Source organism: Lynx rufus, unplaced genomic scaffold, assembly GCF_022079265.1.
Source record: "Lynx rufus isolate CCGP_SWC_20201006 ecotype Redwood Valley unplaced genomic scaffold, mLynRuf1.p SCAF_7, whole genome shotgun sequence".
Lineage (NCBI taxonomy): Eukaryota > Metazoa > Chordata > Mammalia > Carnivora > Felidae > Lynx > Lynx rufus.
Window position 1 is genome coordinate 123,957,072 of NW_025814889.1, and position 23,219 is coordinate 123,980,290.

At 44.3% G+C, this 23,219-nt stretch overlaps 1 protein-coding gene and 1 non-coding gene across 2 annotated transcripts in view; both read right to left on the bottom strand.

The window, feature by feature from the left end:
• LOC124501993 (putative tetratricopeptide repeat protein 41) overlaps positions 1–23,000 on the bottom strand; it is a 60,493-nt gene extending 37,493 nt beyond the window's left edge. Inside the window, 7 exon segments of the mRNA XM_047066404.1 lie at positions 1,305–1,334; positions 1,556–1,982; positions 4,796–4,956; positions 14,037–14,251; positions 17,888–18,005; positions 18,008–18,064; positions 21,943–23,000. Of these exon segments, the coding sequence (XP_046922360.1) occupies positions 1,305–1,334; positions 1,556–1,982; positions 4,796–4,956; positions 14,037–14,251; positions 17,888–18,005; positions 18,008–18,064; positions 21,943–22,744 (1,810 nt within the window). The 5' untranslated portion in view covers positions 22,745–23,000.
• Positions 9,342–9,414, bottom strand: TRNAG-CCC (transfer RNA glycine (anticodon CCC)). The gene has a single exon. It is a non-coding gene; the product is annotated as a tRNA-Gly (tRNA).
• Positions 23,001–23,219: the final 219 nt, after the last annotated feature.

Consider the following 23,219-nt stretch of genomic DNA (forward strand, 5'->3'; position numbering starts at 1 on the left):
AGAGCACGCTAAATTTGAAATTCATTTTATTTGGAGAAATGCAAAGTCTAGAGCAAAAAAAAAAATGGGGCAAGACAATATGTGGTCACACCAACCAATGTGTCTTTCATTGCAAGTATTTTCTGCTTCTTTCCCCACCCCCACATCCCCCTTCCTGCTCCATTCCAAATTCATCAAACTTAAGAGAAGGTTATTATGGTAGAAACTCAAGTTTCAAAAGCCTTTTGAAGCTCCTAGCAGAGATAATGGCTTTGAGAACAAACTTTGCTTCTCAAAAGACTGTGGAATATCAAAAGACAAAAATGCCTGACCAACTCATGGAATACGTCTTTTAACCACAAACAACAGACTCAGTTACAGGGTGAGCTAAAGAGGACTGAACCAAGCAAGGTGGAGGAGACAGTGCGAGAAGAGAGCAACAGAGTTGCTCAGGTGGGCCTGTGCTGTTCCCTGAACCCAAGCTGTGAGCAGGGACAGGGGACCTACTGGATGCACCTGGGGACCCAATAGTACAGACAGCCTGTGCTGTGCCTCCCATTGGGAGACTAGAAGGCCGGTGCCTATAGATCTTCTGATGCCCCCAGAACCAGAGAGCAGAAACCACTATAGGGACACCTACAGAGCCAGATCTCTGAAGGTGCAGTGAGCAACCAACATTCTCTGTCGGGAATGTTGAGTACCCACAAGACTACGGGCTCCAGGAGAGTGCAGATGTTAGTGGAGGAGAGGGGCCTCCTCACATTAGAGTGAAGGAAAATGGCAGCAGATGGCAGCATAGATCGAACAACCCAAGAACAGATGGGAACACAGCCATCCTAGAGGATGCCAGCATTGGAGGAAGTCAGTATCTGTGGACCATCTGGGGCCATGACCACCTCAGTGGAAGCCAGCAGGGACAGATGACAACCAAGGACATCCAGCACCAAGACCCTCAGATTTAAGCTCGACCCCAAAGAAACACACACAGGAAGGACACAAATCCTCTCTTGACTGAAAACATCCTGAATTGTACCAAAAAAAACAAAGCTGAATTGATGGATTTAACCTAGATGAACTGAATTAGGTTTCTGCCATCACTTGAACTAGAGGCTCAAAAGAGTTGAGTTATAGAAATAATAAAGGCCCATTTCTTAGATTCCTGAAAAATTGTCTAATATGGTTCCCTTTACAGTCAGCATAGAGCTCCCTAGACAGGGTTGTTGGATTTAGCAAATAAAAACGCAGAGTAGTTAAATTTTAATTTTAGATAAACAAAAAATTAATTTTGGGTATAAGTATGTCCCATGCAATAATCTGGGATATACTTGTAATGAAATTATTTATTTGTAATTCAACTAATTTTTAGTATAAGTGTGTCCCATGCAATAATTGAGACATACTTTTACTAAAGGACTGTTCTTTGTCTGAAATTACAATTTAACTGGGCATCTTGTATTTTCTCTGACAACCCCATCCTTGGACCCTCCTCCTCTGGGTGGTCCACCATACATCTTTCTCCCTGTGGACTCTAGCAGGTTGTCAATACTGGCCAAGGCCTACCTTCTCCTAAAGCCACCATGTCTGAATTTGCCTTTTTCTGGTGTAAAAGTCCAGCTATAGTCCTCAATCCAGCGTTTCAGGATCAATTCCCAGAGCTCCTGAACAGACACCACCTCCAAGTACTCCTTCAGACGCTGATACTCATCTCGGTAGATTCTACATTCTCTGAGTTCATTCGCTAGGATCGTGAGTTTTAAAGGATTCGGGTTTGTTTTTTTCCTCAAAGTGGATTGGCTCTGTTGGAGGGGGTCTTTGTTGGGAATGGAGAGATGCTGTCTAAAGATGTTTAGTTTCACTTCTTTGTCTCCTATGCTAATGAACTCCACCGTCCTCACATCTGGGCGAGCACATAGCAACTTGTAGGACAGGCTGGAGGAGACAGTGCCCATGATGAATTTGCAATGAGGAGGCAGCGAGCATGGCAGCCAAGAAAAATCTTTTGCCTGGTGGAGAAAGTCAAAGATATTTGAAAACTTTAAAGACTTTAAAACTACTTTGCTGATGGTTTTTAAACTTAGAGCAGCTAGAATATAGTGAGTAGGTAGAGGGTTAAGGGCTGGGGTGAAGGTTATTAGCGATAAGGTGGATAGTAAGCAATATGGTGATGATACCAATTCACACTCTACAGAACTATATTCACTGACTTACCCATCTGTTATGAATTTGATAGTACAAAGGTGACCTCTAAAAAGAGGTTTGTACAGGGCACCTGGGTGGCTCAGTCACTTAAGTGACTCTTGATTTCAGCTCAGATTACCAGCTCACGGTTCATGGGATCGAATCCCACATCGGGCTCTGTGCTGACAGTGCGGAGCCTGCTTGGGATTCTCTCTCTCTCTCTCTCTCTCTCTCTCTGCCTCTCCCCTGCTCTCTCTCTCTCAAAATAAATAAACAGTTAAAATAAAAAATAAAAAAAGGTTCCTACAAGCAAGTAATCTGACAAATCTTAGGCTTCTAAAGAATGACCTATAGTGACGATCAAGGGAAATCTAAGAGTGCAAACTGAACCATTCAATTGAAAAACAGAACATTGTTTTATGATGAAGAATCTTGCTTTGTACAGCAATAGTATTATAAATTAAATGGCTTTATTTGGGGATAAGATAGACACCTAATCAGATCTTTCTAGATTCCTTTAACAGCCTTTCCTACCTCTCTTTGACTAATAATCGCAAATATAATAATAATAATAATAACAACAGTAACTACCAAACAGCGAGTACTTACTCTGAGCCAGGCACTGAGTTGAATGTGTCTTCGGGTACTGTTAGGGATTTTTATTTTTATTTTTTTATTTTTTGATACTGTGACATTTCTCTGGGGCCTTAGAGATTCAGGAGAGACTGTTTTTCCCAAGGCAAGCTAAGTCCCGGGGGTGGTGGGCAGCTTGCCTGGAATATGCCTGTCATGTGCAGACCCACAGATCCAAGAACACACCCCCATCTACCTTCTTATCTGACTCGCATTCACCAAGCCAATATTTCCCTGCCCCACATCATCATCCTGGGGCTAGGACCAGACAACTAGGGAAAACGATGCCACAAAGCCTGCTGAAATTACACAAACTAGCCAATCCTGAATGGCTTCCTCTACCTTTCCCATGGGAACCCCAATGAAGGCTTTGGCCTTGGCCTTCTCCTGGCTCCAGTCTTCTGCCTCCTGACCACCCTGATACTTCCCCTGGGGCCCCGAGTGGCATGGCGCATCTCCTTCTCTCAGGAAATGTAAGTAATCGCTTCCTTCAATGCCATTGGCATCTCCGTGCCATCACTCGGTCATCCTCCTATATATCAAAGCCCAGCACTTGTCACAGTTTGCAATCTTGTCCTTATTTGTGTAATAGCATCATTAACATCAGCCATCCCCTGTTAGAACGAAAGCTCCGTTTCTCTGCAGGGACCATGTCTGATTCTGCTTGTAGTGCTTTTGCTATAGTGAGTGGTCAAGAACTATTTGCTGAATGTGTGGTGGTTGCCATGCATTAAATTAAAAAGATTATAAAACAATATGGTGTGTAATTTCATTTACGTAAGCATCAAGGAGTGTACACAGACATCCATAGAAGAAGGAAGGCTATACTCCAAAACGTTGAAGAGCGGTGAGACTGTGAGTATACCTAATTTTCTGTTTTCTTTTTCTTCATCATATTTTCTATCAGAAACATATATTACTTACCTAATTTATAATTACATGTGTTTTTAAGTTTTAGAGAAAATTCTTCACAAGGTTCCAGTGATCCAATATCAGGTCAAACAGAAGAAAAACTAAGGAGGGGCACCTGGGTGGCTCAGTCAGTTAAGCGTCCACCTTCGGCTCAGGTCATGATCTCATGGTTCATGAGTTTGAGCCCCGCGTTGGGCTCTGTGCTGACAGCTCAGAGCCTGGAGCTTGCTTCGGATTCTCCCGCTCTCTCTGTCCTTCCCCCATTCACACTCTGTCTCCCTCTCCTTCAAAAATAATCATTAAAAAAAAAAGATAAGAAAAACTAAGGAGAGCAACCAATCGATGGGATTTGGTATGTGCATAATCAGTATAGATGATGCAGGTCATAATATACAACATAAAGAAAATACTAGGAGTCCAATAAATGCCTGATCAATGTATAAAATGGGGGGGTGGGGTGGGCGGTGCAGAATCAGGCAGAAGTAAAGGTCACAGTTTCCAGAACCAGACTGTCCATGTCTGAATTCTGAGTCTAACACAATCTTAGGATGTTGGACAAGCCACCTAACACCTCCATGCTCAGTCCCCTCTGCATAAACAGGGATGATGATCACAGTGTCTCTTTCATAGGGTTCTTCTGAGAATTAAATGCGTTAATATTTATAAAGTGCCTAGAAAGGTGCCTGACCCGTTGTAAGTGTCACAGAAGTATTTGTTCAATAAAACATATAGTAGTAGCTATAAGCGATGCTGGCTATAGCTATAGACATGCAATGCAATGGAAAGGTGTTACAGGGGCGTCTGGGAGGCTCAGTCAGTTGGACATCTGACTTCGGCTCAAGTCATGATCTCGTGGTCATGAGTTCAAGCCCTGTGTCAGGCTCTGCACGGACAGCTCAGAGCCTGGAGCCTGCTTTCCTCCCTCTCTATGCCCCTCCTCCGTGCTCGTTCTCTCACTCACTCTCTCTCTCTCTCTCAAAAATAAACATTGAAAAAATTAAATAAAAAGAAAGATGTTACATACCTTCTAAATTATGGAGTTTTCTTTTTATAAAACAGTAATAAAATAGGTATTATTTTGAAAAGAGATTACCTTCTGTCCTAAAATCCCATAAATGCCAATCAATTCTTCAATTCCATCTAGGACAAGTATACATGGCTTTAAATTGATGGAAGCAATGAAAACTTCCACAAGAAGTGAAAAGACCAAGACATCTGAGCCTTCGTTAAGAACATCAGTTTCAAGCTGAGTACCTACAGCATAGGAATTTGTTCAAATTAGGCAAAAATGTTTCCATCATTGCTAGAATATGTTAATGGGATGGGGAGGCGGAAGGGGTTGGGAACAATGAGTGCTATTCACAGCTGTACAGCTGACACATATAGGTATATGTGTGATTAGCAGCCTAAAAATATTCAACCCAAAAGGGATAATGATATTTACCACCAGATGTCTCCTATACATTTTCAGGATTTTATATAAAAAATATTTTGTATGATCCAAAGCATTACTCTCATCTTCCAAAATGCAAAAATAGTTCATGTTACAAAGAGCTGGATGGGAAGAAAGAGAAGCCAGTCTCTGCAGTCTGCGAAGTTTATGCAGCTCTGTAACGTCAGGTGGCTGTTTAGGGGCCACGGCTACCACCTGGGTGGTCCAGCAGGGGCACACACGCATCATCCCCCACCACTGCCTGGTCTCTTCAGTTCTCGCCCACATCAAATCTGACATAACCAATCCTAAATTACTCTATCTGCAATATTGGACCCCAGACCTTCGAATCTGTAAATTACCAGGGAAAATCAGGCTATAAACCAGCAAAGGGCAAAGGATGTAATTTGAGAGGACTAACTTGCAAACTCTGATTGCGTGACATAGCAGAGAGCAACCCAAAATTGTAATCAACTGCTTAATACTTTAAGAGCATTTTACTACATACAACTTTGGTCTTGCTTTTATTTTTCAAAGGCCATGTTTCCCATAGAAATTTAGGCACATTAGAATCTAGAAAATCAAGTTATGCAAAGAAGCTTTTAATGGATTTACATCTCTCAGGTGCATTAAGATTCTGTTAGAAGCATATTGAATAACTATGTTTAACAATACTTATTTGTTGCCTGTTACGTGTTAAGGTTCTGTGCTCAATGCTAAAAGGAGATAAAAATGATCTATAAATAAAGTCAAGCAGTTGAGGGAAGTGAAAATGGGTTCAGTACACACAAAAAAAACACATTCCAAGGCAGAATATGAGTCTGAAGAGTACTGGAGTGTGATGCAGAACCATCACAATGAAGACAAGCTTCATGCAGAAGACATGTGAGACGAGCTTCGGGGAATGCACAGGTAGAGATGAGGGCAAAGGGATATCAAGCAAGACAAAGCAAAGGTAAAGGTCTGGAGGTAGGAAAACACATGAGCATTCAAAAAAACAGGAAGCTGATTAGAGCAGTGGAACTCAACAGGGGTGCTCTAGGAATTCGAGATGTCCTAGAACACAGGACAGTCACACACAATGCAGCTGTGTCCTGGGGTCTACCTGCTTTCACATGTTCTGCCAGACAGTCACTTGGGGGGGGGGGGAGGGGGTAACCTTATTAATGACCTCACCTAGAAACCAACTCCATTTTCATGTAAATGCAAAGTAATTTTTGTACAGATTCAAAACACATTGAATTTCCTAGGAATACAACTACCATAGAAAGTGATGGAAGATTATATGTTGTTTCGTCTGAAATGATACCAAGATTTCAGAAAATCACGACCCTGATGGGAACACTGCTCATGATGTTGGAGCCTTGACTACAACACATCCATGGATGTCTGCACTAGCAGCTTTCGAAAGCATGGTCATTTTCCATGACCTGCCTACTCCACTGTGGCTTCTACTGGAATCATGTCTGAGCATTTACATATTGGAATGCATATTATTTTGCAATAAATTACTTTACCTTTCTCTTTTACATTATACTAGAGGGTTACATTGGGTTTTTTTATTGAGGTATAAATCACAAATGATACTACGTTAGTTTCAGGTGTACAACATAATGATTCAATATTTGTATACACAAAATGATCACCACTGTAAGTCTAGTTACCATCTATCACTGCACGGATACAAAAACACTTTTTTTCTTGTGACCAGACCTTTTAAGATGTACTCTTATGGGGGTGCCTAAATGGCTCAGTTGGTTAAGCTTCCAACTTCGGCTCAGGTCATGATCTGGTGGTTTGTGAGTTCTAGCTCTACAGGGGGCTCTGTACTGACAGTGTGGAACCTGCTTTGCATTCTGTCTCCCTAGCTTTCTGCCCCTCCCCCACTTGCATGCACTCTCTCTCACTCTCTCTCTCTCTCAAAAATAAACATTCAAAAAAACATGTAATTTTAGCCACTTTCAAAATATGCAAAACAGTATTATTAACTTAGTCACCATGCTATATACATGGCAGCCCCAGGACTTACTTATTTTATAAATGGATATATTGATTTTTAAAGATATTTTAGTATCAGAAAATGACTATAAAATCAATGACTTGAAGATTGTATATGAATGCAAGACATAAAGGAGAAGAAAGAATCAAAACAAGATAGTCTGAGCTTGGATCACACAATTAAAAGTATTTTTCAAGAACAGGAAGAGAACAATCTTGGTGCTTCATCCTTGGAGGGTTTTATCCGCACCCCCCCCCCCACCAAATCTTTAAAGTATTGAGATTTCAGACCTTGACTAAGTGAATTTTAGAGAAGGAGGGGTTCTGGAGATCATGTCGTCTAGTCCAAACCCTCATCTTGTAAGTGAGGAAACAGGCCCAGCAAGGTAAAAAGGCTTGAACACAGGTCATCAGGAGCTTTACAAACACTGATTTTGCTAATAGTTTTCCTGCCAGCAACGCATCCTCACTCAATGGTTGCTCCATCTGCGTTTCTAAGCCGCACAGGTCACCGCTGGTGGATTCCGTTCACCAGCAGCCACATGCGGGAGGCACGGACTATTTACCTTTTGCGTGAAGCTGGTACAGAGGCTATGTGACAAAATGGAGGTGAATGAACCTCAGAAAATACACGCAGCCTGACAATCATAAAACATAATATCACTCATAATAATCAGCAGAAAAATAATCCCAGGCAAAAAAAAAAAAAAAAAGGGAAAAAAAACCTCAAGGAAGATACAGATCTATATCTAAGTATGCAAAGGAAAGCATCGTTTCAGTGTTTTTAAAATCCTATTTGGGGTGATTAGAATTATTTTTCCTCAAAATAATATTGAAGATAGGCAGAATTACTAGTATTGGAAAATGATCCTAAACCTATCTCTTTATTCTGTTAGAACCAAACTGTCTCTCCTGGATGACAATGGCCTATTGTCTAATTTAAATTTTTTAATGTTTTATTTATTTATTTATTTATTTATTTTATTTAAAAAAAATTTTTTTTTTTAACATTTATTTATTTTTGAGACAGAGAGAGACAGAGCATGAACAGGGGAGGGGCAGAGAGAGAGGGAGACACAGAATCTGAAACAGGCTCCAGGCTCTGAGCTGTCAGCACAGAGCCCGACGCGGGGCTCAAATTCACGGACCGTGAGATCGTGACCTGAGCCAAACTTGGACGCTTAACCGACCAAGCCACCCAGGCGCCCCTTTTTATTTATTTTTGAGACAGACAGAGACAGAGTATGAGAGGGAGATGGGCAGAGAGAGACAGAGACACAGAATCTGAAGCAGACTCCAGGCTCTGAGCTGTCATAGAGCCCGATGCAGGGCTCAAACTCATGAACCACAAGATCATGACTTGAGCCGAAGTCAGTTGTTTAATCGACTGGGCCACTCAGGCGCCACCTTTTTCTTTTTTTTTCAATGTTTTATTCATTTTTGAGAGAGCCTATTGCCTAATTTAAATAGTAACAACTCAAGTTTTTATTTATTTTATTTTTTAACGTTTATTTATTTTTGAGACAGAGAGAGACAGAGCATGAACGGGGGAGGGTCAGAGAGAGGGAGACACAGAATCTGAAACAGGCTCCAGGCTCTGAGCTGTCAGCACACAGCCGGAAGCGGGGCTCGAACTCACAGACCATGAGATCACGACCTGAGCCGAAGTCAGATGCTTAACTGACTGAGCCACCCAGGCGCCCCAACAGCTCAAGTTTTTAAACACCCAGTCACAAAAGGTAAATTCATGGGGAGAGAAAAACAGTCAATTGGTACAATTTCAAAATACTTTGTAACAAAATGACAGAGATTAACTGATTTTTTCACTTTTTGGCAATGTTATCTCTTATCATTCAATAAAGACTTATTGAGAACCTTCTGTGTTGGTCAGGCTCTGCGTCAGGCATTGAATGTGAGAATGGCCAATAAAACAGACATGGTTTCCTGCACTCCCAGGACTATAACGGGATACAGTAAAACATACAATGTCAGGACCACGTGTAAGTAGTGGGTGACCAGGATGGCAAGCTCACAGTGTTTGCAGGGACACACCCACATAAACTAGAGTACAACGGGACTGGGGCTACCCTTGCCACTTGCTCAAAGTTGGAGATGAAGGAGAGAGGCAGCCATCAGGCCCTCTTATTGAGAGAGTGCTCTTCTTTTTTTTTTTTTTTTTTTTAAAGATTTTGCTTTTAAGTAATCTCTACACCCAATGTGGGGCTCGAACCCACAACCTCGAGATTGGGAGTCTCATGCTCTACCAACTGAGATAGCCAGGTGCCCCCGGAGGGTGCTTTTAAAATAGGGCCTTGTGATGCCTGAGTGGCTCAAGTCGGTTAAGCAACGGATTTTGGCTCAGGTCATGATCTCACAGTTTATGAGTTCAAGCCCCACATCGGGTTCTCTGCTGTCAGGGCAGAGCCTGCTTCAGATCCTTTGGGTCCCTCTCTCTCTGCCCCACCCCAGTTCACTCTCTCTCTCAAAAATAAATAAACATTAAAAAAAAAAAGTTTAAATAGGGCTTTAAGGGACGAGAGGATTTCACCGACCTGAGAAGAGGAGGGGCATTCCAGTAGATGGGAGTGGAAGTGGACAGACAAGGAGAGACGGAAATGACCGGCTGCTCCAGGGAGACCACACCTGTGGCACCAAGAGCAAGAGCCCCTGGAGAAGTCACCCAGGCCCAGGCACAAGGCTTGGCGAACCCTGCCAAGGAGTCCTGCTGGTATTGAGGGCAGACTCCCCGGTAAGTAATGCGAGGAGAGGGCCCTGAGGAGCAAAATGTCCCTGTTTGTTCAAGGAGGCAAGACCGGGCAGTAATGAGGACAAGGGGCCCTGAGCTCAGCAAAGACCTGAGTCTGAACCCTTGTTCTGCCCACACACAGCTGTGTGAGCCAGCCTTTGTGAGCCCCGCTCTTTATCTGGGACGAGAATGCTGGATGCTAGGAGCATTAACTAAGATGCTGAGAAAGCCCTTAGCACAGAACCGGGCACTCAGAACGCCAATTCAGTAAATGGAACTCATTGTTATTCGGGCCGCCACCAGGGGAGGGGGGTGACAGGGGGAAGAAACAGGGAAATAAGAAAATCAGTGGCTCTCCTCGACCTTCCGCGAGGCATGTCACATTAGGAACATCAGTGGCCTGCAAGGCAGGTGAGGGGCACGGGCCGGGGGAGAGCTGGCTCCGAGCAGTTCTGTCTGCAAGCTCCCTCTATCTAGGCAAGCAGGGGTGAGGACAGAGGAGCAGAAATGTGAGCTTCACACAGGGGCCTTTTGTCGGCCCACTGGGGAGGGCCGGGCGCCTGCAGGAGCTGGAGCTGCTCACGGCTGAGGCCACCACGGGGAGACGCCGCAGAGGAGCTGACCTCTCGGCCAGCTGCGTTCTCAGTGGCAGCTCTTCCTCTTCTGCCCACACCCACCTCACCCGGGTGAAACCCAGCTTCCTGGCTCAGGCGGCCAAGCTGAGCGCGAGCACACGCTAGGCGGTACACGGTGCTCCCCCTCAAGTTCCTCCCCCCACCCCCACTGCGGCTACAAACTCTCCTGCATTGTGCTACCTCCTCCCTTAGTCTAATGAATGAGTTTCTTGTTTCCCTTAGCAGCCCCCACCGCGCTCCCTGCCTCTTTCTCTAGCTCAGTGAGGAATCACCATCATCATCATCACCACCATCATCATCATCGCTGCAACAATGATAATACTAACGACAACTGAGTGCCCGGTACTCTTCTAAATTCTCTACCTGTAATCCCCTGGGTAGGTACTGTGAATCCCACCCCCCGTTTCACAGATGAGAAACGGGGCCCACACTGCGGAAGTAAACTGCCCAAGAGCACACGGCTAGTAAGCAGCAGAGCCACGATGGAAAATGCAGGCGGGCCAAGTCCAGAGCCACAGCCTTTCCCCTCTGCCTCCCACTGCTAATGAGGCGGGCTGTTCTCTCCGGGACAGAAGGTGTCTCCTGAGGGTCAGGTACTCATAGGCTGTTCCCGAATGCAGTCTGCTTTGTCAACCTCAAGATCTGCTCGTTTTTAAAGATAGCAGCTGATGGGGCACCTGGGTGGCTCAGCTGGTTAAGCATCCAACTCTTGATTTTGGCTCCTGTCATGATCTCACGGTTCGTGAGTTCGAGCCCTGCACAGGGCTCTCTGCCATCAGGGCGGAGCCCGCTTCTGTCTCCCTCTCTCTCTGCCCCTCCACCACTCACATCTTTCTCTCTCAAAAATAAACATTAAAAAAAAAGCCATGTTTTTTGAATACAGATGGCAGCTGTTTTTGTTACGAGCTTTCAGCACCTTGAAACACACTCATTAAACTAACAGTTCCCTTTGGGAATAAAATCCTAATGGCATGCTCAGTGGGGTTTATCTCATCAGCCTGGCTGGTCGGAACACCCTTGGGATGTGGCTGAGTAGGATCAGTTGTTGTCGTGTAGAACTAGTCACACCTGCTGCTGCTGATTTTGGTTTTACCCACTTTACAACGAGAAATGCAACGGCAGAGAACTCACGCCCACATGTTCGCCCTATTTACTCATACCCACCACACACACAGAAAGGCACTCAAATACCTGTCCCATCATACAGAGATAATACACGTCCATCAAAACCTATTCTGCATCCCACGTACCCAGGCGAAACCCAAATGTGCACTTGTGTACAAGCCCCAGGTGAGAAGGGATGAGTTCCCAAAAGCAGGCAGAGTCAGACATGCAAACATATGGCAGACACCTAACGACATAATAGCTGATATTTATCAGCGCTTCCTATAGGCCAAGAGCTGAGCTAAGTGTCTTTGTTTTTCCCACTTTATCTTAGTCAATCCTCTCAACTACCTATAAGACATTTTTTTAATCATCTGCATTTTACAAATGGGAAACCAGAGCTACATAGAGTTAAAATAACTCGCAGAAGGTCAGACAGCTAATAAGTAGCCATCGAGGTCAACTGCTCCTAGAACGGAGGCAGATCCCACATGATTGTTATCATTCCCCATGTACACCTTGTATCTCAAATGTCTTTCATCTAAAGCAAAACTCTTTTGATTCCCCCCAACACCTGCTGCTCCCACGCCACCGATAATGTTCCATCTCAGCAAACAGCGCTCACTGTCTGTCTAGCTTCCCAAAGCTGTCCTCAACTCCTCCTGTCCTGCAAAACCCACATTCAACTCCTCAGCAAACCCTCAATCTATCTAAAGCCCTCTTCCTCCTCTGCTACTGTCATCCCTTGCTTGGACCATTGCAAAAGCCTCTAACAAGGGTCCCTGCCTCCATACTTGCTCCTCCACATCCATTTTCCCTACATCAGACAGATTTTAATCTTTTCAAAATATCAATCAAATCATATCCCTCCCCTGCTTAAGATTTCCCATTGGTCACCCCACTGTACTCGACAGAATCTGAACCTAACATTCTGTCCAACAAAGCCCAGCCCTGAAACGGCCCCGTCTTCACCTCCGGCTCCATCTGATATAAGTCCCCCTCCTGCCCACCATGGCCCGGCCACACTGGCCTGCTTGCCCTCTCTAACTCCACTTTGCTTCTGGCGTAGGACCTGTGTTACCTTAACTACTCTCTCGCCTGGAACGTTCTTTCTTCTAATCTCCACATGGCCAGCTCCTCCTCATCCGTGAGGTCTCTACAGGGTATAGATGGCTACCTGTCCTGCAAAAGTCCATGTCCCCCTTCCAGAGCGTGGGGTTAGCGTTCTGTCCCCACTTGACTCCCAGTGCAGCCATGTGGGCCCAGGGTGGCCAAGTGTTTGCCAAAAAATGGCAGTGGGATTGATGTGGATCGCTGCCAGGCCAAGGCTTTAAAGGGACAGGTGCACCTTTTCCACCCTTTTTCCCCTTCCTCTAGCCAAAGGCAGAGGACTCTGAGGTCCTAGGGGATGACACAGCCTCAAGATGCAAAAGGCCTGTGTCCCCAAATCACCACATGGAGGAAAGCCACTTGTTGCCTAACTAGGTACCCCTTACTGGACTGCTCCATGAATCAGAAATAAACTTCATTCGAGAAGCCACTGAAATGGGACTTACTCATCACAGCTGCTAGAGATACTCTAACACAGAGACAGTCCCTGACCACTCAGCCTAACTAGCAACCTGTCACCTTATCACATCACGCTGCATGGCATTTATCATTATATGTTTCCTGTTTATCGGTTATCTGCCTTTCTCAACTGTAACGTGGTATCTATGGGAGCCGTGACCCTATTTGCCTGATGCGTACATCCCCAGAACCCAGAGAAGTGCCTGACACAGATCAGGTGATCAATAAATATTCAGGAATGAGGGAATGAATGAGCAAGTGAGTGAATGAACCTGCTCAATAAATAGTTACTGAATCGAAGAGGAAGAGCAGTAGTTCAGAGGCATGTCCCACCTTGGAAGCCTTGCACTTGTTTCCCTTGATTGGAATGCTAGCCCTGAGATATCTGTGTGGCTCCCTCTTTCAGGTATGTATTCGAATGTCCCTTTTGCAGCAAGGCTTTCCCTGACCACACTTTTCAAGTCCTAACAGTTCACGCGCGCACACACACACACACACACACACAGCCTCCCTTCTTGCTCTGTTTTCTTCTTCTTCATAGAACTTATCAAACATTGAGTTGGTTAACTCTTTGTCTCCGCCACCCCAAGAACATAAAAAACACCATGAGGGTAAGGAACTGCCCAGAATAGTGCCCTAGCACATAAAGGTACTCAATCCATTTTTGGTGAAAGAAGGAAGTAGGAAAGGAAGGAAATTTAATTCTGTGAGGGGAAGAGGTGGGTAGATTCTGCAGGTGAGACAACACGGGGTTTATGCTGGAACAAGAGGAGAACGGCCACACGAGCAGTAGACAGAATATCTGCCCTCCAACAAAAACTTCCTGAGGTTAAAAGCTTGACTCCATTACCATAGTTTTTGAACTGCAATTCTGTGATGAAGCAATGCATCACGGACATGATGTTATTGCTTTCACAGGTGGTGCCCACAAAATGAGGGATCACCAACATGCTCGGATATTTCTTTTTGAAATAATTCACCCAGTTGGCGATCAGAGTGGACTTCCCACAACCACGTTCTCCAGACAAGAGCAAAATAGACTTGTCAACTGGAAGAGGATTTATTCTGAAAAATAAAGGGGTAAAATGTAGTCAAGAATATTTACAAAGGAAGGGAGGGAGAAAAGATTGTTCTGCATCTCTCTCTAAGAGATAGGAAATTCTAGCTAGTCTCAACTTTAGCCTCAATGGGCTCTAAGTAAGTAATCTGCCCTCTGGGCTTTAGCTCTGCCCTGTGTAAAATTAGGACAGAGGAGAGATGGTAACCGTGGAAGGCCCTTCCAGCTACACAGATCCTAGGGTTGTCCAGTAAAAACCTGGGCTTACATCAAGGGCCCAACCTGCCCAAACGCCCAGGAGACCCTATCACACCAGCCCACCGTCCTTGTATCTGTGCTGCTTACATCCTCCCAGGGACACAGCCACCATCACCAAACTGATCATCCACAGAACACCATATCAGGAGACAATACAAAATAGAAGCACTCATATGCCAAGGATCCCCATCGATCCTGACTACCATGACATTGCAAATGACCATGATTGTTAGTAACTCACTAAGAGGTAGTCTGCTCCTCTACCAGGGTGACTTGGCCTGTAGAACGGCAGAAAGAAGATTCCTCTGCACTGGCGTGGGCACAAGATAACTCATTGCTTAACTCCTGTAGTGAAGTACGTCCAGATATGCAGAGGATTCCCAGGTATCACCGGTGTCACTACATGCAGACTTCAATCCTATTCCTTACACGTCCGTGATTTCATAAATATGTGCCTAGTGATTTTTCACAGAGGTAAGTTCCAAGGAGGCAGTTACCAGGCTTCTTGTACTCACTGTTGGATAGCTTGTGGCTGGGACAGTACTAATCGCACGCTGCTGAATGAGTGAATGGCATAAAATAAGCCAGCCTGACATTCGGGTTCAGCAGAGCAAGAAGATCAGTGTGAAGAGCCATTAAAATAGAAACCTAAAGCAGGTTAGGATCATTAAATAGAAGTCACTCCCTAAGAATTCCATCACCATTATTATGAGTTAGGAGTCAATGTGTTATTGCTTTAATTATGTCTCCACGAAATGTGAATGGCAGAATCTGATTTTGTGTCCTATTTCCACCCTTGCCCTCTTTAGGTCTATCCTCAGCCAAGCAGCCACAGTGAGCTTGTCAAACTATGTCACATATGTCATTTCTCTGTCCAAAAATGGTAAAAGCTCAAGTCCTTACGATGACCTGTGAGACCAGATAAGACCCTCCCCCTCCCCCCATCCATTACATGTCCACCCTCGTCCCCCACCACCCTCCCTACAGCCCTGACTTCCTTCCAGCCTCTGGCCTCCCTGCCATTCCTCCTGCCTCAGCACCTCTGTGTTTGCTGTTCCCTCTGTCTGGAATGCTTGTCCAATCCATATTTGCATAGCTTGCTCTCTCACCTGTTTCCAGTGGTCAGCCCAATGCCACCTTCTACCAGACGGCCTATTCCCTTTCAAAATTTTATACTTCACTCCGCAGCACAAAAGACATCGAACCTATTACATATTTTCCATATTTATCATGTTTGTTACCTAGCTCCATAATCTAAGCTCCGTGGAGGCAGGGGTTTTTGTCTCTTTGTTTACTGCTGTGTCCCGTGTCTAGAACACTCCTTGGCACTTAGCAGGTAAAACCAATGAAGGAAAAATACAAATAGAATACATCCACATAATTAGGCTAGGCTCTGAATAATTTCTTCTCAGTAACAAATGGAAAATGAAAACATTGCAAAGCAATCTGTGGCCATTGCTCTAGACGGTCAGTTACTAAGACAATGCCTGGAAACCTCAAAAGAACGCCCCTTTCCACTACCTACACATATAATTTGGGAACTTACAGTCCAAAGCATTGTTTCCAAATGGCAAAATCCTGTTTCCACACAGCTAATTTCGAAGGACTTATTTCATTGTTGTTTTTGTTTGGGCACAGTCAGACTTGTCACTGCAGTACAATTTATCAAATTTTTCATCTACTCTGAAATGCTTAAAGTTATAACCTGTGTGAGATACAACTCACGTACCAAAAACTCATCATTGTCCAGTGTATACTTCAGCGGCTTTCACTATATTCACACGGTTGTACGAATATCGCTACTAATTCCAGACCATTTTCAGCCCCCCACAAAGAACCTCCAGACCCTCTAGGGGCCATTTCCCGTTTCCCCTCTTCTTTCATCCTCTGGCTGCCACTAACCTACTTTCTGTCTCTATTGATTTGCCCATTCAAACCTAAGGGGTTTTTTTTATTGGGGAAGGGGACAGAGAGAGGGGGACAAAGGATCTGAAGCGGGCTCTGCACTGGCTGACAGACTAGACTGACAGCAGAGAGCCCGATGCAGGGCTCGAACTCACAAACCCTGAGATCATGACTTGAGCCGAAGTCGCATGCTCAACAGACTGAGCCACCCAGGTGCCCCTCAAAGCTAAGATTTTTTAAACACATGACCTATAGATCCAAACTCCTGTAAGTTTTAAAAGCCTTGACTGAGCTCCATGTCGTATTAACCAAATAACTGGTCTTCCCCTTGGCAGGAGTTCCCGGAACCACAAAAATGGTGGTAGCTCTACACCTCGGTGAGCTGAAATGGTGGGTGCAGAGACAGGGGCAGAGGCAGCGGAGGGGGATGGTGGAGAGGGAGAGGTGGGGTGAGTGGCCGAGCCATCCCGGCCATTGTGGGTTTATTTCAAACTACAAAACTGACAGAATAAATGCGATCTGTGGTAAGAAGTGGAGGCGGAGGATGGAGAAATAAAACTGTCTCGAGAATCTCCCTATTTCTACTGATGAGACAGAGAGGGACTCTGACTTCACGCCCCAGCCTCCTCATGCCTGTGGGGGGTGAACCCATGCCTCCCGGGTGGGGAAAGATATGGGGGTTTTAATGTGGACGACGCTGGACAAAACAATGAAGGAGTGCATACACTGGGTAAGAGAACTCAATTCTGTGCACAAACACAAATAATAATGTGGCCCACAGTAGGCACTTAATAAGTCTTAGCTGAATGGGGCGCCTGGGTGACTCAGTCGGTTAAGCATCTGGCTTCAGCTCAGGTCACGATCTCGCAGTTCGTGAGTTCGAGCCCCGTGTCGGGCTCTGTGCTGACAGCTCAGAGCCTGGAGCCTGCTTCGGATTCTGTGTCTCCCTCTCTCTCTGCCCCTCCTGTGCTCATGCTCTGTCTCTCTCTGTCTCAAAAATAAATAAAAACATTTTTAAAAATTTAAAATAAGTCTTAGCTGAAAATCTTCATGGAATAATGAGCTGATGATGTATGTGGAAGCTCTTTGTAAAATACACGACTCTATACAGATGCATTGTTCATATTTCCTAATCCAATTTCTTCTCCTTAAAGTCTTTCCATCGTTGTCAGGAATTACTTCCAGCAACTTAGATCTATGGGGGGAAAAGGAGGCAAGCTCTACCATCCAGAGTTAAGAATCTTCTTGAGGAGACTGGAAGAAACTGAAATAGCCAGGAAAACTTTGCAAATGCAGAGTGATATCTGACAAGGAAATTCTAACCCAAGGGTGGGTTTTAGGAGGCCTCTCATGCAGGAAAGGGTGGGCATAGAAAAGGCGAGGTAGGGGAGGACGGCCAAAATTTGAGGGATCATAGTCACTAAAGTCAGGCTGTTTTGCTTAAGCCTAAGGAAAAGGCTTGAGATTTCTTGCCATCTTACCTGAGGACAGCATCTAACCCAGAGCCTGCTGCAGCACTGTTACGATCAGATCCCACATCCTGTAAGGCAAATCTTTCCAAAATTTCAAAGGTTCTGTTTGATTCCTTGGAAATAACACTTCTTTGCACTTCTCCACGAACTCTTCATGATAGAAATGTTCACAGTTGTGTTTGTAGTCTTTAGGGACAAAAAGATAAGTTTTAATGTCTTAGATTTGTTTCACATTTTCCATTACATGTAGTTATGATAAATGCCCAGGAAGATGTCTCCCCTTCTGCATCTGTATCACCTTCTGTCTGTGTTGGTACCATGTTTCACAGCCCATCACATATTCTAGTGAAAGCAAACGATAGGCAAGCAATTTAATCTTCCTAAAGCTATTCATATATGGAATCCTATTAGGATTTCAAGTTATTTCATGACCTCAGAATAACAAGGGCAAAAAAATAAAAAATAAAAACTGTATTTGCAAGGCGCCTGGGTGGCTCAGTCAGTTAAGTGTCTGACTCTTGCTTTTCACTCAGGTCACGATCTCATGGTTGGTGAGATAGAGCCCTGAGTTGGGCTCTGCACTGACAGCATGGAGCCTGCTTGGGATTCTCCCTCTCTCTCTGCCTCTCTCTCTCTGCCCCTCCCCTACCTGTGTATGCTCTCTCCCCTCAGAATAAATAAATAAACTTAAAAAAAAAAACAAAAACAAAAACTAGATTTGCTACATACATCCCCTCATCTTTTTAGATTGTTAACTAAGCATGAAGTTACCTAATTCAATCTTGTGGCAAACGTTTATATGTCTAACCATGGCAGGGGCTGGGAGAGCAGGGTGTATTTTTAGGACAAGATGCCCTGATCCAATGACAACCATGGGTAGAAGTGTAACTCTGCCATTGGGCAAGCCTGTTAAACTCTCCAGTAAAATAACGGGCAGGGCCAGACACTTGGATCTCTCAGAGATTCCATCCAGTTTCAACTTACTGTAATTCTAAACTCACAGTTTAATTAAAGTCAAGGTGTTCTGGACTGCCAAAATGCCCTTCTGTCTCTGGAGACATTTAGATCCCCCAAAGTTTGTTTTTGCTTTTGTTTTAATGGAGGAGGCTGTTATGCAGGAAAACGAACACCAGGTAGGCTAACATGGTAGGTTCTGAAGATACTCACCTTACCTTGGACCTCCATACTTAACTGGGCTGCCCTTTGGTTCAGGTTAGAGCCAAACAGACCTGGAAATCCTACAGTCTGGCCAAAGTCAGCTTCAAATTTCAAGATCTTAGACAGAATTGGGAACGATCCCACAGTCTAATGGGTCTCTTGAGGTGAACTTGAACCTCACCCACTAATCTCAAGTATTTCCAAGGACCTCAGAAGTGTTTCTAAGAGTGAAGAGTATGAACCAAATAGCTCTATATTGTCTTATAATAACCACCAGCTTCCCAAGTGGCCTTTTGCTACCCACCACCCACTCCCATCAGATTTTGGAGCTACCTGGGTGATTAAAGGGTATCAAAGATACAAAAGAAAAATAATGTAGCGATTCTTTCTAAAGCCTTTTTTAAAATAATTCATCCATTCTGTAACTTCTAATTCACACATTTAGTCCATATATCATACATTCAAAACTAAAGTCTAAAGCAAGCTAATTTTTCAGCAATGACTAAAATCAAAGGCAAAGGAGAATACTATGGAGACCCGACCTGTCTCTAACCCAAATACACAGACAGGCTTGATTCTTAAACACATTAGTAAATATTAATCTACATAATGCAGTTCAGATTGAGATTAGTCACTAATAGTGATATAAAGAATACCACTATTAACCATATTTCAAGCTTTGGCCAAAAGCATAGATCCTTCCAGCACTCGTGTGTGGTTATTCGTTTTTATTAGCTTTATTTGCTCTGTGCCTAATATGCATTAGGCACTGTTTTTAGGTATTTTACACACATTATTACTCTCAAGGTGGCTAATGTTAACCCATTATACACAAGAAGAGACTAAGGCTTACCAATATTGCCATTTGCTCAAGGTCACACACAGCTAAGAACTGAAAAATCTGAGATCTGAGAACATGTCTGTCCTTAGACATTCTAAAACCCCAAGCTTGTAGTAAATATTCAGGATAGTTTTTGACACTCAACACGCATTCACCTACTCTAGTTTCAGTAACAGCCCCAGATTATCATTTGGTGTCCCATCCTGTCCCAACTCTCCATTCATGTTATTCCAGTGGGTCTGACTCTACCTCCAGCTCCAAGGTGACATATGACCCAGGATTAGCCAATCAGAGCGTCACACTCTCTTGGCACCAGTGATTAAGTCAGATACAAGCATATGGTCTCAGGCTAATCAGGGACAGAAAGACTCAGTGATAGGACTCTGAACCATTTCTGCCGGACTTGAACTTAGAGCTGACCTTCCTTCCATGGTGGAGGAGCCGAGGAACTGAGGCAGCATCAGACAGCAGAGCCATGCTAAGAAATAATAAAACACCAGGGCTTGGTAACATCATTGGAGCCACTGGTTGAAGCCTGAGCTGAACCAGACCTAATCCTGGGCTTTAAACTTATATAACCTAATAAATCCCTTTTTCGTTAAAGTCAGTTTGAGTCACCCGCAACCCAAAGAGTTATGACTGACACAGCATTCTTTTCTAGGACTCCAAAATGATTTGGCTTGTAGGCAGAGTTGATGGGCACAGGTGGGATTTCACCACCCCCTTCCTCCCCACCAACACTGCATTTGAATGACTTTAGGTGAGTCAACTCTGTCCCTTCAGTTTACCACAAATCCACCTGCTCCCTACCATAAGGACTACGGCCTGCCTGGCCCCCCAAAAGCATTTGGGAATGTACCACCTGCCATCACGTTGCAAGCCCACATTAATTGGGCCTTTACAACAGTACTTCATAACCTTTTTTGGATCATTGGGTCATTGAACCTTCTGAGAATCTGATCAAAGACACAGGCCATCTCCATACCCCCACCCCCTGCAAAACACACATATACGTGTAAACATTCTATTTTTTTTTTAAATATCATTTTAAAGGCAGCACAGATCCCTCCCAAAGTCTGTCTAGGTGAAAGACCTCTGCCATTCTCTAATATTGCTCTTCCCCTTTTATTCTGTATGTGTCCATGAGTCACTACTTTCAAAAATAAATGTAATCACTTCATTTAGAGGCAGAATGGCAAGCTGTGCTTATCAAACTTTAATGGGTATGCAACTTACCCGGTCATCTTATTAAAAGGCAGACTCTTATTCAGTAGACCTGGAATGCATTTCTAACAAGCTCCTAGGTGATGCTCAGTGCCGGTCCATGGATTACTGAGTGGTAAGGTTGAAAGAAAATGAGGGGGGATTTCGGAGTCAAAATGCCCTGGGTTCAAATCCCAGAATGATCCCTCGCTAATGATGTGATATCAGGGAGGTCACTTAACTGCCATACAGCAGCTTTCATTTGCTCATCTGTAAAACAGGATTTATAGTGCCTAACTTGCAGGGCTAAATCTTGAAGATTAAATGTGAAAACATACAAAAGGCACCCAAAAATTAATAAAAGCTCTCTTCCCTTTAAATAGGGGTTTCTCAGCCTTGACATTATTGACATTTCAGGTTGGAAAACACTTTCTTATGGAGGGCTGTTGTGTCTGCTGTAAGATGTGTGGCAGTTTCCCTGACCTCCACCCATTAGGACACCAGGACCATCCCCTGGCTCTGATGCCAGAATGTCTTCAGATTTGGCCCAGATGCCCCGCAGGGAACAACGAGCCCTGATCGAGACGCTCCGCTCCAGATCTACCACATTAACTGCCAAATATTTTAGGTCGTCTCAGAGCTCCTGAACTTCCTCAACAGTCTTCCATGACCCCTCATTTGCTCTTATTTTCCATTTCAAAAATCTCCAAATGGAGAAATGCATGTTACAGGAATATGGTAACGATTTTAAAGGTTTAAGGAATATGTTCAGTCGTTTAAAGGTTCCTCTTACAAAGAAGACATAACAAAACGTATTAGCCTTATGTTGATAATAGACTTAGCTCTCTCCGTAGTTACTAACCTATATTTCTGATCATTAAAGTGGCTGGGTAAAGTTGTTCTATCACAACTGACCAGTCCTTGAAAACCAGGTCCCCCAACTCGTGGAGATCTTTATAAAATCGGACACGGAGCCCTTTCCTAATAATCTTGGCCTTAAGCTTTCCAATCCTTAATTTTTCCTCATCAGTCAGCAGAGATCCCGAGGACAGCCCCTCCTTTTCCTCATCTAAAGTCTTCAGCAGCATGGTTCCAGTCCTAAAGTAAAAATACTGAAATGGAGACTCATTCAGAAATGCTGCTTGGATGACCTCAAACTCCATCAAACTGTAGTTGGGATTCTCCAGGACCCAAGGATAACCATTTTTTGCAGCAATGTAGAGGTTCTGTTCTACCATGGATAAATTGAACAAGTCAGTCACTCTGGAGAGCATTAGAGGCACATGGTCAGGGAGGAAGTCCCCGTACGTCTGACCCAGCGTGCAGATGAAGAAAGGAAAACAGCTGTTCACATAGTCAAGACAGAGCTTCAGATACTGGGAGTGGAGACAAGAATGCTGTCTGAACAGGTTGGAGGGTGAGGGTTGTGGGGCCTTCAACGCTGACCACCTCAGGTCCACGGCTTTGAAATACGTGCCCCGGGAATTGCAGAGTTCGTTAAGCTGAGGAAAGATGTAGTCGGCCAGAAAGTCTCTCTCTTCTTGAAAATCACTCAGAGTCAAGCAGATGTAAGGCTGAATGGGTTTCTGGGGCTTTAAAACAAATTGGGCATACCTGTCTACATGTGCCTTCTGGCTCATTTCACTTTGCTCAGGGGATGACATCGTGTTTAAAATGTAACAATTATCCTGGCACAGTTGCCAACCTCCGCTGCTTCTAAGAATTCCTCCTAATTGTGTTTGCTACAAACACTATGAAAACTTTCCCCCAAAGGGTTTCTTTCTTACTGACATGCCACGATGAGAGGTGCCAACCAATGGACAGATCAGAGTTGAAAATCCAGTTTAAGTTAGGACTGAAAAAGAAAAAAAACAAGAACGGTCATTTTAGGATTAAAGGAAGTTCACATTTCCCCAGTTCTCCCCCAAAGCTTTTGCTGAAGAGCTGAGAGCCCGGAGGTGAGCAGGCCCTGGACACGAGGCCCCACCCACTGCCACTTCTGCCCCCTGTGAATTTGCAGATTATGCAAGGGGACTTCCTGAGAGGGTGAAAAGGAAGACAAATGCAGAAAATGAGCCTACTGCATCTAGGAGCAGACTTACTCAAGACCACTGACCAAGACCAGAAGCAAGAATGCAA